Source organism: Rhincodon typus, chromosome 2, assembly GCF_021869965.1.
Source record: "Rhincodon typus isolate 14 chromosome 2, sRhiTyp1.1, whole genome shotgun sequence".
Taxonomy (NCBI): domain Eukaryota; kingdom Metazoa; phylum Chordata; class Chondrichthyes; order Orectolobiformes; family Rhincodontidae; genus Rhincodon; species Rhincodon typus.
The window spans coordinates 54,632,135-54,651,458 of NC_063333.1; the positions used below are offsets into that span (position 1 = coordinate 54,632,135).

Below are 19,324 nucleotides of genomic sequence, written 5' to 3' on the forward strand. Positions count from 1 at the left end.
TTGTTCCAAATTTTGGACTCTGGAACCTCCCCCTGACCCATCCTTTCCCATTCTGTCACACTGGACATGTCCTAACTCAAATTAAGGCAACAAGCCCTCAGAACTTAACTCCTTCCACCCCAGACACAGCCAGGCTCAGTGGTTTACTCTTGCTGTCATGTTCAAAATACAAGAAATTATTTTTAAAAGAAGTGGTTTTGAAAACGCCTTGTTGTTTGGTCTGATTTTGAAAATATAGTCTTTGGTTGCTGTTGTGTGAACACTCCAAATTTTAAGTCATTTTGTTTAGTTTTAGCAAAATAAATCAAAGTCGCATCATCAAATAATGGAATGACAAGGAGCAACCACTTAAAACAAATTTAATTTTCTTATGTGATCTAAAGAACTCTTGAGTGCAGTGCTCAGCAAGACACATTTAAGGTTTGATGCCAGGGAGACCTGCCAATGTGAATGACTGGAGAGTTGCTGCTTAATGACATTTACTATTATATCAACATGTGTGTTCATGTGCATGCAGTGCACGTGAATGTGAGAATACTAAACAATTGCCATTTTCATGAATTTCCTGTCAATGTTCTCCACATAAATTCTTGGGTCTCCAACTGTCTCTACAAACTTATCACACTGTAAGTGGCCCAGATCTTTCACACAAGCAAACTGGTGCTGTAAACTCCCTGAACTGTCTCTGAAATGTCCAATGCAGCGCTTTCAAGGACCTCACTTGGAGGAGATTAAACTTGGGTGAAGCACTATCTGCTTCATGGTAAGCTGCTAATGTTTGGCATCCATGAAAAATTTAAAAGCATCCTTAGCTGTGATAGAGCCTCAGTGAGCCCACAGCACTATCAATAATCTCATCAATAAAATTGGGCACTTGCTAGATCAAATCATTCTCCTGTCTTCGTGAAAATGGCCAAGGGTGGAGCACCAAAGTGAGAGCCCCAGCTGGTTGTTTAGTTGGTAACCATTTTTTAAAGGCCTACTTCCATCTGTTCATCCCCAAACAGCATAATGAATTGATATTTATGCATGATTTGTTGTTTTAATGTTATTTCTAGTTTCTTCCTTGTAGTTTTTTCAAGCTGGGGCGCCTGCTTTTGAGTCCATTTCTGCCTCTAGTGCTGTGATTTATTTCTCCATTAACAATATAGAATAGTCCCAGCATGAGACAAGAGTCTACATTTTTATATAAATAACAATGTCAAAGTGTAGCAGATAAACAGGGGGACAGATGTTCTGATTTATATGTGAAATCTAAAATATCACAATGTTGTTTTTAATTCAATGTATAAATAGCCATTGTGAATAGCTAACGGTCATATTTATATTGCTGCAATTTGAAAATTATAGCATTAATATTATCATGTAAAAGACATAAAATACAGCTCAAATCTTCATGGTAGTGATATAAGCTTGCATGAAAATTCATCACGCTCAGCAGGTACCCTCTGAAATATTTTTATGGTCAAACATTTCGGCATGATCAAATGAAAATAAATGGACATTCTGCCAAAGTATGGCAGCAGAGTTTTACTGATAGAATATTATAGGCTGGTCTCCTCAAGGAGATGTGCACTCAGTACTGCAGGTCTTAACAGGTGCTCCCATATCAATTGAGGAAAAACTAGACAATTAAGAACTTGATTTGCCTACACCTTAAATGTATTTATTGAGCATAAAATCCTGCAAGCTGAAATGTCACTGTTGTCTAATGTACCATGATAGTGAGCAAGAATTGTGTAAATTTCAACATCGATAGTGGTGTGGTATTGACAGTAGGAGTACATGATGGGCATTTGATCTGTTACTACCTGCTCTGTGGCACCCAAAGCTGAATATTCTCTTGAATGCTGAACTTACTTTAAAAGATTTCTTTTTTCTTATCCTTCAATTTTCTTCTCCTAAGGACAGAGCCACTTTCATGGACATAAATATTCTTCCAGTACATTTCCCACCAGCTCATTCTATTTGATTCTGCTAAAGATACAATGATAAATATGAAGTTTATAAGTTTGTTCTAAACAATCTGTTTAATTTCAGGTAAAATGAGTGATGATGTGACTCGAGTAATTTTGGTATGCATTCTGCCAGGCAACAAGCCAGATGGCTTATTACCATAGGGAACGGAGGATTATGATGTGTTGCAATGAGCAATGTGCAAAATGTCCTCACCTGAAACAAAGGCAAGAGCAGCTGGGGCTGTCAAGGGACAGACTTTGTTTCCAAGATTTCGGACAGAAAGGTGAAAAGCCAAAGCTAGCATGTTCAGCAGAGTATGTCTTTTCTGTGGACACCAGGCGGAATGCAAGGGAGAAGGCAATCTCTGGTCAAATAGACACATCCTATGGCAATCTGCAGCACCAGAAGATTCATTTGATTTGATTTGATTTATTGAGGTCACATGTACCAAAGTACAGTGAAAAGCTCATCGTGGCAAGCCTGGGGGAGATGAGTTTGGGGGAAAGATTCGCAGAAGTGGACCTTTTATTAATGTTGGCACTGCTGACTAAGCCCACATTTATTGCACATATTAATTGTCCCTTTGAAACTGTCTAGTTTGCTAGGCTGTTTGAGGGAGCAGTTAAAAGTCTGGAATCACACATAGGCCAGACTGGGTAAGGATAGCAGACTTCTTTCCTTAAAGCACATTAGTAAACAAAATAGTTTTGTTTTATGACAATTGAAAATGGTTGTGGTCACTATTAGATTAGCTTTTAATTCCAGAAGTTTATCAAATTCAAATTTCACTAACTACCATTGTGGGATTTGAACATTTTTATGTCCCCACATCTTTACCCTGTGTCTCTGGTGCATTAGTCCTGGGATAGTACCACTACCTCTGTATAAGCTATTTAGTTCAGGACTTCTCTGAAAACTGAGGGAAGCAGCTTTTGGTGCTGACTTGATGTTGTGGCTCTGAGAAATGGGGAAAAGCAAAACCATTGGCAACTGAGAGTGATGTGGGGGTCTTTTGAGAAGTTATTCAGTAGAAAGAGAGATATATGATATAATTGTTGTGTGAGGTTTGTGGTTGTCTTTCTCTAGGTTAGAGTATTAGGTGCTTACTAGGCAGTATTTTAATAGTAAATAAAAGCAAAATACAGCAGATGCTGGAAGTCCAGATCAAAAGCAGGAAGAGTTGGAGGAACTCAGCAGGTCTGGCAGAATCTGTGGAGAGAAAAAAAGAGTTAACCTTTTGAGTCAAATATGACTTCTTCACTTCCAAACATTTTTGTTGAAAGTTTGCCCAGAATGTGAGACTTCAGAAAGCCTTTGGAAAGGTTCAGAAAACAATGCTGTACATTAGCAGCATTATCTTCTGCTAGTCTCTTCGAAATTACAGTCAGAAGAATTTCTACTGGGAGACTGTGTGCTATTCATATGGTGCTGGGTGTCTCAGTGGTCTCACCTACCCCTGATTTATGCACTGCAGGCCTGCCCTTGTCCCAGGCCCTGGCCAACAGTACATGGTTCAATCCCTGTTTCAACTGAGCTGGACCCAGGACCCTACACCCTTTCCTTACCATTGTTAAAAAAATTCACGGCACTTTGCTGTAATTCAGTAGGTAATCACTATGGACTTGCCTTCAGGCACAGAACTTGAAGAAACTCTGACATTACTGTAACAAACCTGTGCGTCTGCCTCTTCATGGTTATTATATCCTTACTGAGATACAGGACCGAAACTGAATGCGATATTCTTGATTGGGTCCAGCCAAGGACCTAAACAACTGAAACATGAGTTGATCTACTCTAATTCAGATATCTAGATAAAAGTCAACACTCTAAGTGACCTTTTTGAGTGTTTTTTTTAATGTCTGTGGATAAATCAATACAGCGGCTGGGATTACAAGGGTGTGTAATTCACCTCCTGACTCCCCAAAGCCTGCCCGTCATCTACAAGCCACAAGTCAGGAGTTTGATGGAATACTCTCCATTTGCCTGGATAAGTGCAGCCCCAACAACACTTGAAGCTTGACACCATCCAGGACAAAGCAGCCCACTTGATAGGCATCACATTCACAAGCATCTATGCGCTCCACCAATGCTTAGTGGCAGCAGTGTATACTAATTTACAAGATGCACTGCAGAAATTCACCAAAGATCCTTAGACAGCACTTGCTAAACCCAGGACTACTTCCAGCTAGAAGGATAAGGTCAAATAAACCTGTCAGACTATAACCCGTGTGATTTCTGACCTTGTCCACCTCAGTCCAACACTGGCACTTCCACATCTAGAAGGATAAGGGCAGCAGATACATGGGATCATAACTATCTGCAAGTTTCCCTCCAAACCCCTCACCATCCTGACCTGGAAAAATATTGCTATTTTTTCACTGTTGCTAGGTGAAAATCCAGGAATTATCTCACTAACGGCATTATGGGTCAAGATGGTTCAGCTCACCAACACCTTCTCAAGGGCAACTAGGGATAGGCATAACTTAGAACATAAAACAGTACAGCACAGGAACAGGCCCTTTGGCCCATCATATCTGTGCTGATCATGATGCATTTCTAATCAAATCCCATCAGCCTGCACATGGTCTGTACCACTCTATTCCCTGCCCGTTCATGTTTTTGTCTAAATGCCTCTTAAATTTTCCTAATGTATCTGCTTCTACCATCTCCAAGGCAGCAATGTTCAAGGCACCTACCACCCTCCTGAGTTTAAAAAAAAACTTTCCTCTCACATCTCCTTTAAACATTTCCCCTTTCACGCTAAAACAATGCCCCCTAGTATTTGGCATTTCCACCCTGACCATCCACCTTACTATGCCTCTTGTGATTTTATTTACTTCTATCAAGTCTTCCTTCAGCCTCTGACACTCTAGCGGAAACAATCTGAGTTTGTCCAACCTCTCCTTGTAACTAATACACTCCAATCTAAACACATCTTGGTAATTCTCTTTTGTACTCTCTCTGAAGCCTTCACATCCTTCCTAAAGTATGGCGACCAGAACTACATAAAATACACCAAATGTGGCCTAACTAAAGTCTTATACAGCTGCAACAAGAGTTGCAAACATTTATGCTCAATGAATGCTGGCCAGCCAGTGACACTCATTTCCCCATGAGTGTATAAAAACAAGTGATTTATGTACTTGGACACCCAAATTACTTTGCTCTTTGGCAATTTCCAGTTTCTCATAATTCAGAAAATATTCAGATTTATTTTTCTCGCCTTCAAAATGGATGAACTGACATTTTCCCATGTTGAATTCCTTGTGACATTGTTATGTCCATTCACTTTTCTGTCTATACCTTTTCGCATATTCCTGTTCCCATCTCCTAACTTAGTATCATTACAAATATACAATTATTTATTCCATATCCAATCATGAATTAATATCTGGTGAGGATCCAGACTACATCCCTGGGCAATACCCCTTGCCATTTCCTGCCAGCTTGATCACAAACCCTTTAAACCAACTCAACCTGCTTACAATGTGCAATGCCAGCATTCCCTGTAATTACTACTAAATTGAAGATTCTTCTCATTCAATGAGTCATTGCTACTATTATTTGTCTCACCACTGAAAACTGCAGTGGTACATATTTTTGGCAATCATTGAACAGCAGAGGTAGGAAAATCCATTGCAACATCCAGAAATGTTCTCCTCTGAGACCAAAACAAGAATTGGAAGCAACAACGGAATGGATATTTACGACACAACAGCTGCTGTGCCTTTCCCAAGAATATAAGGGCAATACATTATGTACCCGCAGCGAATTATGACCACAGTGTATTGTGTATTACGGCTTGAGTGGGGGTGGGGAGATCATAGGCTGAAATTTTCCATTTGAACTAAAAGTATGCAGGAATTTTCCAGGAGCTGTGGTGGTCATCCCACATCCTGCCAACAGCAAACAAATTCCCACCCCTCCCCACCCCATTCTCTCCAGAAACCCAGAAATGCTTTCCAAGAAGTCAAAATGGACTCCCAGGTTTACCCACACTGCCTTGCAGATGCTGCTGGGTGGGGTCTTTGAGAGAAGGGCCATCCTGTTCATGGAGTATGGCAGCAGGAGGTTATCCCATCAGACACATCCAGCATAGGCCGGTGTTACAGGCCTGCAAAATGGATGTCAGACGGTGCCACAAGAAAACTGATGACCTCCTGTGCTCAGAGAGAGATTAAGTGGCGCCATCTTTTCTCTGCCACCTTACACACATGGTGGAATCACTCAGTTTCACTCTGCCATGTTGTAAAGGTAATGGTTCTGTAAGGGTTATCACTGGAGACTGTTTTAAGCTCCACCCGATTTGATGATGCCATACAGTCCTGGGTGAGGAAATTGAAGAAAAAACCTCTGGATTTTGCAAGTGTAGTCCTCGTAACCCCATTTATACCTCATGGCCATCATACAATAAACTATGAGATAGCAAGGTGTAGAGCTGGATGAACACAGCAGCCAAGCAGCATTACAGGAGCAGGAAAGCTGACGTTTCGGGCCTAGAACCTTCATCAGAATAAACTATATCTTGTTAAAATGAGAGCATCTTGTTAAAGCCCTGACTGTTCCTCTACAACTCTAAACCAAATATGCTCTGAAATCCAGTCAAGGCAAGATGATTGGTGCCACCATCCTTCTACCCATCACACCAAATGGTAGTTAGTGGTTGGCAATTGTTGTTTAATCCCAAAAGTGTAACAGTGAAAAAGCCATTAGATCCAAGAGAGGAAGTTTCCAGAGAACCAAGTGAGTTTACAGTTTTACCACTTCAAGATATTTTCTAATCAACTTGTTCAGACATGTGTGACTCACCTGTCAACAAAATGGGATTTGAACTTGGTCTCCTGCCCACATTACACTTGAGGAACTCCTCACACAGGCTGTCAGCATCTGCAAGCACTTGAACATACAAGCAGTCAACAGGAACTCTGAGAAAGACCAGCAAAGGAGAACCAGCACTGCTCCAGCCCATAGCCTTTATTTTGTACATAGGTGAGGATCACTGTGGGCAGAAAAGAGCTTAAAGACTTGTCCCACTTGGTAGTTTCAGATTACATTGGGAAGTTACACCAGCAGGTTCAGATTCCATTGTCCTAGAGCAGCATTCCCAGATAGAGGTTTGGTTAGGAAGTGTGTATATTGGACCTCTGTGAGTTAAGGTAAAAATCATTCTTGGGTAAGAAAAACCCTTCAAATTAAAGGTGCAGAAAATGGCTGAGAAGGCTATAAGTGAAAAAGGCAATCCTTAAACTCACAATGAGCACAGCCACCATAGTGAGTGGACACTGCAAAGCAGTAAGTAAGTAGAGAAGTCAAGAGCCACAGAAGTACATGATACTGAGGTGATAATGCTGGGAATGTCTCAAAGCAGAATTCAAATGATAAAAGAGAAAATTCTAATGTTAAAGCAGACCGAATCTAACAGTCGATTTTTCAGATCAATATAGCCAGCTTAAGAGCTTGTGTTTACCGCGTTGACTTACAGGCTCTGTGTACAGTATAACACATAAAATCGCAAAGGTCCCATTTTCCTTCACCTCTGCTACTGTATCCTGGTCCCTGTTTCCCTGATGATGTGTCACTCTCCTCTACCTACCTTTCCATTTCAGTTCAGCCACTTTTATGTTGTTATCAATGTCCCCATTTTACTCCGAACTCCTGACTACCAAGGTGCTGATGCCCCTGATGGTCCTGCCCATATCAAGGCCAGAGTGATGATGACTCGCCCTGACCACACCCCCACCTCAAATGTCACCTATGACTGTGAACATGCTCTCAGATAAAACATACAAGCAGGCCCATCCCCAGGCAACCTGTCTTCAGCTTGCATGATGCCATGGATAGAATTTAAAAATCGCTGGATTGTATACAACCTACTCCCCAAGTGACCATGTCCCATCCCTCAGACAGAGTTCGTATGACAGCCCTGTGCTTGTGGTTCATCCCCTGGACTGAACCTGCCATATGACCCTGACTGACCAATTCTATTTAACTTTCAGGACTGATAATGACCCAATCCCCTGATGGTAACAGATCTCATTGCTGGACTATTGGACTACCTGCCTCACTGATACTTTAGGAGATTAACAAAGCGAATGTAGAGCAGACGTTTCCCCTTGTGGGACAATCTAGAATGAGGGGTCGTAGATTTAGAATAAGGGCTGTCAGACTTAAAACGGAGATAAGGAGGAATTAATTCTCTCAAAAGGTTGTGAATCCGTGGAATTCCTCACACTAGAAATGGCCTGGCCCCTGGGCTGAATGGATTCAACCCTCATCCCATTCAACATGCCTACCCTTTCTCTTTAACACAACACAATACTAGGCAATGTAAATGCACAATGTTTGCCATATAAGTTGTGGGTACATGTGCCCTTCTATCTGGAAACTGAAGAGCAAAGTTGAATGGTACATTCTTGTTGTATATGATTAAGTTTCTATAGCATTAAGTATCTTGTTTGCGCAGAAATTTAACTGGGAAGGGGAAATCCATTCTAGTGGCATTTATAATTCATGAGATGCCAATGCATGTATTTGGAATTCTTATGACTCTTGTGGCACAGTGGTAGTGTCCCTATCTCTGAGCCAGAAGGTCTGCATTCAAGTCCCAACTGCTCTAGATGTGTGAGCAGGTTGATTAAAATCTCATCTGCATATAAGTTTCTTAATGGCAAGAAAGTCATCTTATCATCTAAGGAGGGATAACTTAATTGCAAAAGTTTACATCAATGGCCAGAATATGATTGATTTTTAGTTTTGTTCCCAGCTAAGTCATTACACTATCCATTAGCCTTGTCGCCTCAGTGAGTGAAAAATGACACCCTTGGGGACAGTTTATCCACAATGGGTGAAGAAAGGAGCAGAGGCAGGTGAATGAGTGATCCAAGAATTCATTGTACTTTTTATTGAAGTTGAGAATAGATATGGCAGGGGAAAGGAGTGTAAGGAGGTAGTTTAACATGAAGAACAGAAGCAGAGGTTATCGTTGTATTTTGTTCAAACCTGGAACAGTGAGAAATGGGAAAACATAAGAACTAGGAGCAGGAATAGGCATTTCAGCCCCTTCGGCCTGCTCCACCATCTAATTTGATCATGGATGATCTCATCTTAGTCACAACTCCACTTTCTTGCCTGCTCTCCATAACCCTTCAACCCAGTATTAACTAAAAATCTGTCTACAACCTCTTTAAACTTATTCAGTGTCCTGGCATCCACTGCACTCTGGGATAGTAAATTCCACAGATTCACAACTCTTTGAGAGAATTAATTCCTCCTTATCTCTGCCAGCCCTTATCCTAAAACTATGACCTCTCATTCTAGATTATCCACAAGGGGAAACATTTGCTCTACATCTGCTTTGTTAATCCCCTATGGTATCTTATATACCTCAATTAGATCTCCTGTCATCCTTCTAAACTCGAGCAAGTATCGACCTAATTGCTCAATCTCTCCTCATAAGATAAGCCTTTTATCTCTGGAATTAATCCAAATGAGCATTCTCTGAACCACCACCAATACAGTTAAACTCTTCCTCAAGTAAGTGGACAAAAGCTGTATGCAGAACTCCAGATACTGTCATATCAATGTCTTGTACAGTTGCAACCATACTTCCCTGCTTTAATATTCCATTCCTTTAGAAATCAATGCCAAAATTCTATTTTTCCTCCTTATTACCAGCATACTAATTTTCTGTAATTTATGCACAAGGATACCCAGAACCTTCCATACCAAAAGGTGTTGAAAATTCCCTCCATTTAGATAATAAGTTGCCATTTTATTCTTCTGGCCAAAATGGATAACCTCACACTTATGCAATGTTGATATAGGAAAGTGGAACACAATAGTTCACTCTACTGGTGAGTCAAATCTGGTGATGAATAGCCAAACTGGTTGTCCACCATGTATACTGAGATCCGTGTCCCTTTGAACATGAACTTTAAAACCCTATTTACTTTTACTGTAGCCTCATGAGCTCGTTTGTAGCCTTTCATATGTTTTATGAACCTTTAGATTCTTCTCCTGTTTTACAAACTGAAGTGGGTAATGCTACATGCCTGGAGCTACACCCATCCAATTAATGTCACAGCGTTGAAGGACAAATTGATGGGTATCTTGAAGATTCAAACTGTTGAAGTCTTCATTTACATTATTGATAAAGACAGAAAAGAGCCATAGACTTAACACTGATATGTACTGAACTTTACCAGTAAGTGAATTTCACAAAAGGCTGTTACCATTAATATCTGAGCCCTGATCACACAAATGCAAGCATTTCAGTATCTAGATGGAACTTTACTGTCTGCCTTTTATGCACCACTTTATCATAGGCTTTTGTGAAATCAAATTACACAATACCACTAAGCTATTACGATTGACTCATCATAAGATTTGATCAAGTTTGTGAAAACTTAATTTTCAAGAATGACATTTGCATTCTTTCATAACCTATGTTATTTCTGAGTAGTGTACAGCATACTCATATATTAGTAACAGGTAAACTACAGGAAGAAAGTTGGTTGCAAATGATATTTTTAAGGAAAATGCTAAAGACCTCTTCTAATTGTTGGCCATAATTTTACCCACTAATCTCTAACAATGTGGCTTCCATGAGTCTAAATTGAATCTTAGTGTATGACGTTTTTTGGTGCATTCCTAATACCACCTTTCCAAGAATTAGATTCCAATTTGATTAATAAGCTTAAAGCTTGACTTTGTCTTCACAAAAGGATATCCCACCATCCAGAGAAATGGAATAGGACTTGAGAGGAACTTGAAGGTGTTCCCACATATCTGTTGCCTTTGTCCTTATAGAAGGTAGTGGTTTGGAAGATGCTGCTGAAGGAGTCTTGGTGAATTTCTGTGGTGCCTCTTATAGATGGTAAGCGTTGCTGCTACAGAGTGTCAGTGGTTTCATCGGGATGAGAAAGCATTCCTTGGATTGTGCTCAATGAGTTATTGGATCAGTAAACAACATTTCCTCAAATCACACACATAATAACCCAAAAGTTCCCACTCAGGCCAAGAGAATATTGATCTCGAGTGTATACCTTCACAGTAGCGTAAAGATAGTGGTTGGATGAAGCTTCTTGATGCCCACATCCCAGGAACGAATGAAAATATATTAGGATGAAGTTTTGATGATAAACTGAGCAGTTAATCACTGGTCACTGGCTGAGCACAGATGTGAAGATTGACTTCAAAAACAGAAATTGCTAGAGAAACTCAGCAGGTCTGGCAGCATCTGTGGTAAGAAAGCAGTGTTACATTTTGAATCTGATAACACTTCATTATGAAGATTGACTGCTGATTGAAGTTGGACAGACAACTGCCACTCGTGGAATTGGACAACAGTGCAAATTACTGGCATTCAAAAAGATGGTATGAGGGGAAACAAGGTTAATAATGTATGAACTAGGGGCTCTTGTGACGCAGTGTATGTCCCTACCTCTGGGCCAGAAAACCTTGGGTCAAGTCCTGCCCCCTCCAGATATGTGTCGTAACATCTCTGAACAGGTTGATTAGTAATGTCTATAATGTGTGAAATATTTTGAAAGATTGAAAAGCAATTGTAAATGGTTGCCAACTTGCAAAGAGACAAGTGCTGAAAATTGTTTGGTTATTGGTTGTCATGGCACGACCTTCCAGGTGGTCAACAAAATATTTTTTCAGTGAATGCACAATAAGGATGTTACAGCTTTCAACTACCACACTTTGAGGAAATGGGCTCAGGTCCTGCACCACTGGTCTTTGTCATACCTGACCTTAAAAGCAAGGCAATTCTCCAACCTCATATTCTATCAAGTCGATGTGCATTGGAAATTAAGTCTCAAAGATTGATTTCTAGACTTGAGGTTCAAATAATGGCAGCGAGCTGCTCAGATTTCATTTTGATAGATTCTTGTCTTTAGTCAATCCCTCAGCTAGGTTTTGCAGTCATTTTATTCTCATTTTTGTTCCCCATGTGAAGTTTCCATGACTGCCAAAATCTCCTTAAGGGCCTACACTGCAATTGGAATATTCAGTCTTATAATAACATGTTACAAATTTATATGTTTTCTTCTCAACCACAGATGAGGTTCTATCTGAAAATTTTCTGGACTACAAGAACCGTGGGGTTAATGGTTCACACCGAGGACAGATCATTTGGAAAATTGAGCCAAGTTCTTACTTTGTAGAATGTAAGTACAATGACCAGCTATTCTGACCAATTTAAGTGAGATGCAGTCTTTATTTCTGACTTATTTACAGAACTTTCCGTCCATTGATGCCATGTTTGTAAAGAAAATAGCATCAGATTGCTCATGTCTGACGCACTAATTCAAAAATGAAGAGTAAATACGGTTTGTTGAAAATACAAATAAAAATTGGCTTTATCAAAAAGGAAAAAATGTTGCATAACATATTGTCACTTGAGTTGCCCTGGGCTGTCCAAATTTCATAATATGTCTGATAGGAGAGATGTTGACTGTGTACTGTTTATCTTTTGAAAACAGGGATGCTGCATTGATTATACTGAATTTTGCAGAGCATGATGATACTTCATATGATATGAAAACATGATTAACTCTGAACTGGCCTCCAAATGGCCTAGCAAGCTACCTGGTTCGGGGCAATTAAGGCTAGATAACTAATGCTTGCTTTGCCAGTAGCACCAAAATCCAATGAAAGAATAAACAAAAAATACAGAAACAAAATGAGCCGAACGAGAATATTTGCAGCAGCCTCTGCAGGTATTTGTAACTGAACTTTGGTGCCAGCAACAGCCACATGATTCGATGGTGAAACCTGGTATTCCCTGATACTGCAACTCATTCCTTTTAAGCATTTTGCTAGTTCAGTGTTTCTTATAACCCTCTCAGACTGCATCAACCTTTCAGCAGCAAGGGGCAGGTTTTCACCACATGCAGCAGAAATGAATGCAGTGAGGTGCAGAGCATTTTTTCCGGAGCAATAAGTGCCGTGTCAGATTTGCTAAATTACTAGAGGCATTTGGCAGGTCGCAAACCAAACAACCGAGTGGAAAGTTCTGAATGCAGTTTTTGTGCTAACACGCAATCCCAGCTCTGCAGCAGTTTGGGCTAATTATGTCTTTGTTTTTTGCACTCCCATCTTTTTTGGTATGGATGCTTTTGCTGGATATGCTTCTGCAAACACTGGGGGATCTCAAGAAGTACTCGATAAATTGTCAGAGATTAATTATTATGAGCAGTTGATAATTCCATTATCATTGTATCATACAACCAGCAAGGTGGAAAACTGGATTGACTATATTCTTTTTGATCGAGCAGTTCCTATGGTTTCTATTGCTGATCAGCTTTATTCAACTGATGCAATCACATCAGAGTAAAAACACTCAAAGGGAATATTACAAAGTTGAGTGTGTAGTGTTACTAAGCTCAGATTTTTCTTGCCAGATTTTTTGCACAGGATTGAAGAACTGACAGAACTAACAGATGTACAGAATCACTCGAGTTGCCACTCTGCTGCACCCAGATTGTGTATAATGTTCAGGCAGCATTTGTTCAGAAATATCACTGCATCAGTCAGTAGATGTTCCCCAGGAAGCAGACATGATGTATTAATTGTGCAATGTTCCACAATCTTTCTGAATTAGACATGAATTCTCTGGTCTCATGCAGGGCAATGGACAATAAGATCTGCCACAGGCCCCAGTCCGTTGGACTTGCCATCAATCCAGTCCAAGTGATGTTCGATTCTTGAAGATCCTCCTAAAGTGTATTTCACTGTACAGTCATAAACTCATACAGCATAGAAACAGATCCTTCAGTCCAACTTGTCCATGTCGGCCATGTTCCCTAACTAAATTAGTTCCACTTGCCTGCCTTTGGCCCATATTCCTCCAAATCTTTCCTATTCATGCAGTTATCCAAATTTCTTTTAAATGTTGTAAATGTATCTGCATCCATCACTTTCTCTGGCAGTTTATTCCACACACGAACCACTCTGTGTAAAAACAAAAGGTTTCCCTTTTGTCCTTTATAAAACTTTCTCCTCTCATCTTAAAAATATGCCCCCTAGTTTTGAACTCCCCCACCTAAGGGAAAAGACCCTTGCTATTCACCTTATCTATGCTCCTCATGATTTTATAAAGCTACATAAGGTCACCTCTCAATCTCCTATGGTCCAGTGATAAAAGGTCCCAGCCTATTTTTAGAACTCAAAACCTCCATTCCCAGCAACATTCTGGTAAATCATTTCTGAACCTCTCCAATTTAACATTACCCTTCCTTTAGCAGGGTGACCAGAAGTGTGCACAGTACTCCAGAAAAGGCCTCACCAATGTCCTACAATCTCAACATGACATCCCAACTCTATACTCAAAGGACTGAGCAATGAAGGCAACCTGTCTGTCAGTGATGCAAATTTCAAAGAATTATGTCCCTGAACCTGGTCCCTCTGTTCCACAACACTACCCAGGGTCCTACCATTAATTGTATAAGTCCTGCTCTTGTTTATTTTACAAAATGTAATAACTTGCAGTTATCTAAATTAAGCACCATCTGACACTCCTTAGCCCATTGACCCAATTGATCAAAATCTCTTTGTAATCTTAGATAACCTTCTTCACTGTCTGCTATACCACCAGTTTAGGTATCATCTGCAAATTTACTATCCATGCCTCCTACATTTTCATCCAAATTGGTCTTCTTCAGCTGGGCCCATCCTTTTCCATTTGGTAGTGCTCACTCAATTGCAGCCTCTCTGGTAGAACACACCTCCTGAGTCTAAGAACGTGCCCTGGAAAATCAGCTGGCTCTCTATCGTGATAACGCAGTCTGGAGCTGGAGGAACACAGCAGGCCAGGCAGCATCAGAGGAGCAGGAAAGTTGACGTTTCAGGTCGGGACCCTTCTTCAGAAATGGTGGGGTGGCAGAAGGGAGCTCAGAAATAAATAGAGAGAGGAGGGGTGGGGCTGGGGAAGGTAGGTGGGATGGTGATAAGTGAGTGCAGGTAGGGAGTGGTGGGGATTGGTCAGTGAGGTGGGAGGAGCAAATAGGTGGGAGAGAAGATGGACAGGTTGTGTCAGGTCAAGGAAGCGGGGATGAGAGGGAGGGTTAGACATGAGATGATGCTGGGTGTGGGGACATTTCAAAACTGGTAAAGTCCACATTTAGGCCATTGGGCTGTAGGCTCCCAAGGTGGAATATGAGGTGCTGCTCCTCCAGTTTCCGGGTGGCGTCATTGTGACACTGGAGGAGGCCCAGGATGGACATGTCGCCCAGGGAGTGGGAGGGGAAGTTGAAATGGTTTGTGACCAGAAGGTGTTGTCATTTGTCGCGAACAGAGCACAGGTGCTATATGAAATAATCTCTGAGCCTCCGCTTAGTCTCACCGATGTCGAGGAGGCCACATCGGGAGCAACGGATGCAATAGACTATTGCATTCGCTGCTCCTGATGTGGCCTCCACGACATTGGTGAGACCAAGGGGAGACTTGGAGACCATTTTGTCGAGAATCTGCGCTCTGTACGTGACAAATAACAAAAACGTCCAGTCGCAAACTATTTCAACACAACCTGTCCATCTTCTCTCCCACCTATCCACTCCTCCCACCTCACTGACCAATCCGCACCACTGCCTACCTGCACTCACCTATCACTATCCCATCTACCTTCCCCAGTCCCACCCCTCCTCTCTCTATTTATTTCAGAGCTCCCTTCCCCATCCCCCATTTCTGAAGAAGGGTCCTGACCCAAAGCGTCAACTTTCCTGCTCCTCTGATGCTGCCTGGCCTGCTGTGTTTATCCAGCTCTGCACTGTGCTATCTCTGACTCCAGCATCTGCAGTTCGTACTATCTCTCTATCGTGATGTCCTTTGGGCAGCTCAGCCTTGCCCTCTGCACCTATTCCTTGTTGGTGATGCAGTCTCCCTGTATGATACCCAGAATCTTACATAGATAGTGATGATAAAAGACATCCAACAGACATGACATTTTTTGCTGTTCTCTTTCACAGTACTTGTGTTTTTCATAAAAGAATACACAATGTGATGAATGCTCTGAAGAGATCAGGACTATCTCCTATTTCCATTGCTTCCAAGTCCATTGCAAAAGCTGTCAGTAGTAGTGGGACGCCTTGGTCTGGTCATCCCAGCATCTGCTTAGTGTTCCTTACCTGACACCCTGCACCACCAGCAAAATTGAATCATGTGGGTAGACCACAATGAAAGAATGTGGTGCAAAGTCTTTGTGTAATGATTTTAAATATTACCTCACCAAGCATAAGGGGCTGAAGTCCTTTGTGACGTACTTGGTAGGATCAGCTTAGTGAATTTTATCTGGACTGCATCCAAAGCGAGTACATCTTTCCTTAGATGAGGTGAGAAAAATTGTTCACAATATTCCAGCTATGGTCTGACCCTTGCCTTGTGCAGGTTTAGCAAACCTCCGTGATTTCATTCTCCATTTCCTTTGAAATAGGACCAACATCGATTTGCCTGGCTATTCCCTGCTGAACTTGTATGCTAGCTTTTTATTATCTATGCACAAAGGATTCCTAAATCCCTCTGTGCCGTGGCTTACTTTAGTCTTCCTCCACTTAAATAATATTCAGCCCTTTTATGTTTCATGCCTTAACTGCATAATCTTACATTTTCCCACATAATATTCCATCTGTCAACTTTTTGCCCACTCGCTTAATCTGTCTATATCCCTCTGCAGACTCTTTGTGTCATCCTCACAAATTTCCTTCCCACCCATTTTGTGTCATTCGTAAATGTGATGGTGGTACATTCACTTCCCTCATTCTAGCCATCAATCGATTGTAAATAAATGTGGTCCCAGCACTGACCCCTATAGCACGCCACTATTATTTACAATATATATTCATGGCTTGATTGATCGATGTAAATGTACTATCATCAAATTCACCACTTCACCTTCATATATCCTGCCTGTTAACACTTCAAAGAATTCTATTAAATTTGTCGGGCATAATTTCCCCTTCAAGAAGCCATGCTGACTCTGCTCGTTTATATTATGCATTTCTAAATGCTTTGCTGTTATATCCTTTAAAATAGACTCTAACATTGCCTCAATAACATAAGTTAAACTAACTGGCTTATAGTTACCATTTTTGTTTCCTTCTTATTTAAACATTGGTAGGTTTCCAATCCTTTGGGACTTTTCCAAAATCTAAAGATTCTTGGGAGATTATTACCAGTGCATCCAGTAACCCCTGATACCAACAGCGCTCTTCTTTTATAATCAGTTCTAAAGGAACTGGGTGACTGCTGTGAAACAGCCTGTACCTCTCCAGATTCAGTGGTACCAATGCTTTTACAGAAGGGTGGCCTTTAGTCCCAAATTTGGACATCCTCTTATGTGATGCATCCCACAGTGAACCTCCAACTCTTCAGTATTATAGACATCATATTCCCCCAATGTTGCCACTGTGTCATTATGAATAATTAATTCACTTTTACATCACCATATCTCTCAGTCTCATGTTACAGCCCTGTAGAGGGAAGGTCATAGATCTGGAGTGTACACTCTGTTTTTCACCCTACAAATTCTGCATGGCCTGCTGATTATTTTCAGGATTTCCAACATCCACAGTGTTTTGCTTCTGTCCTTAAAACTCCAAATTTGGAACCTATTTTCAACTGCACGTTACACCCTATGGATGTGTGCAGGCCTGATTTTGCAGAAATTGTAACAGGCTTGCATTTCAGGGTAACATATGTGCTGTCTGAAAATACTGTACTGTTGCAAAAGCATAACAATTGTCACAAAAGCGCAATCACTTCTTCCTTCTAATTGATGTGATTTAGTTTCATTTGGAGCCTGAGGCTGTGTAGGGTTTTTATCTACCCTTTGTCTGAGAATATCTGACTTACCCAATCCTGTGGCGTATTTCGTAAGAATCTCAGCCAAAAACGGACAACTGATAGTGTTTGTAAACAGGATGAACTAACGGGAGATGACATAAAGCATATTTTCATTGGGCCCTCGAGGGACAATGGTCCTTTTTTGAAGACAGATGAGTCAACTCTATGCAGCATTGCTTGAAATCAAGAGTCTTGTCACCAGGATCTCTCTTTCCAACATGCAATTGATAGTTATGCAGGCAGCTGACCAATGGTGAAACCCTCTGAACCTAAACAATTGTAATATTCAGCCCTTCATTTGCAGCCAAAAACTTCTCTTCTGTTCGAAATTAATTAACTTCCTCCTGATTTTTTATGCTTTCTCACTCTCAGGGCTAGAATCACTGACGGGCATCTTCTACACTATTCCAGAATTAATGACACGTGACTCTTTGAGACACGTTTAGTTGGTCCATTTGTCTGTATCTTCCAATTGACAACCAAGTGCAATATCTACTTTAAAGTAAAACTGGTCTCACTTTTCAACAACAATTTATATTTATTCTTCTAAGACTTTACAGTGTGAAAAGGGAGAACTTCATACAGAAAATTTTAGGGTACAGATTAACAATGGGCCTTTACAACAATTGACAATGGTTACGTCGTTTCCCTGAGGCTAGCTTTCTGTTGAATTTAGTTTCACCATCTACCATCATGGGATTCAAACTCAAGCCCCCAGAACTTGAGCTCGGGGTTCTTGGTGATTAGTTCAGTGTCGTTATGACCAATTTTGAACTCTCCATTAATGTTACTTACGAACAGGATATGGTCAAGGTCAGAGCTCTGGAAAAGAGGGAAATTACTGATTCATACGTACACCTGAGAATTTGTCCAGCCAAAAGATGGTCTCATCGGTGATACGATTGTTTAGAGCGTAGGAGATCCAGCCATGACAGCACGTCCTCTGAGGGAGGACAAATGTACTCTCAAGAGAGCTATTGACATTGGCAGAAGTTCTGCATCAGCTGGAGCATTTAACTGGTAGAACAGACAAAGCTTTGTATTATGTTGATGGCCATTCCAGCCTGAATGTGAACAACATGTTTGAAAAATAAACGAAATATTTCAGAAGGGCCAGCAGAAAAATCAAAACCGGAGGACATGCCGTCAACACAGCAGAGTCATGAAAACTGAAAGACAATTGTCTTGCTCTGATCAAGTACTTACCGCAGTACTGACATTCCCCAGGAAGGAACATCAACCCAGGAATGAGCAGATACCAGTTAAACTGACAGTGACAATTTCCTCGCAAAATAGACCTGAACACTTTAGAAAAATGGATAAAGTGCATATACAAAGACTGATAGAAGTTTGGCAGACTAGAATTGTCACATTCCCATAGATTAGCAATGCCACGCATCAAAATGTTTACCTAACCTCATCACTTCAGTGATTGTTTTAAATTTTTGTGCTTTACTTACTGATTCATCAAGCAATGATATTATTGAAATCCCTTCAGCAATGTGATAGCTCTATCAAA

General features: G+C 40.9%; 1 protein-coding gene across 1 annotated transcript in view; it reads left to right on the plus strand.

Annotated features, from left to right (window-relative positions):
* LOC109916385 (E3 ubiquitin-protein ligase HECW1-like) overlaps positions 1-19,324 on the plus strand; it is a 419,523-nt gene that overhangs the window by 89,201 nt on the left and 310,998 nt on the right. The window contains exon 3 of the mRNA XM_048617591.1: positions 12,027-12,134. Within this exon, the coding sequence (XP_048473548.1) occupies positions 12,027-12,134 (108 nt within the window). The remainder of the gene's footprint in view (positions 1-12,026; positions 12,135-19,324) is intronic.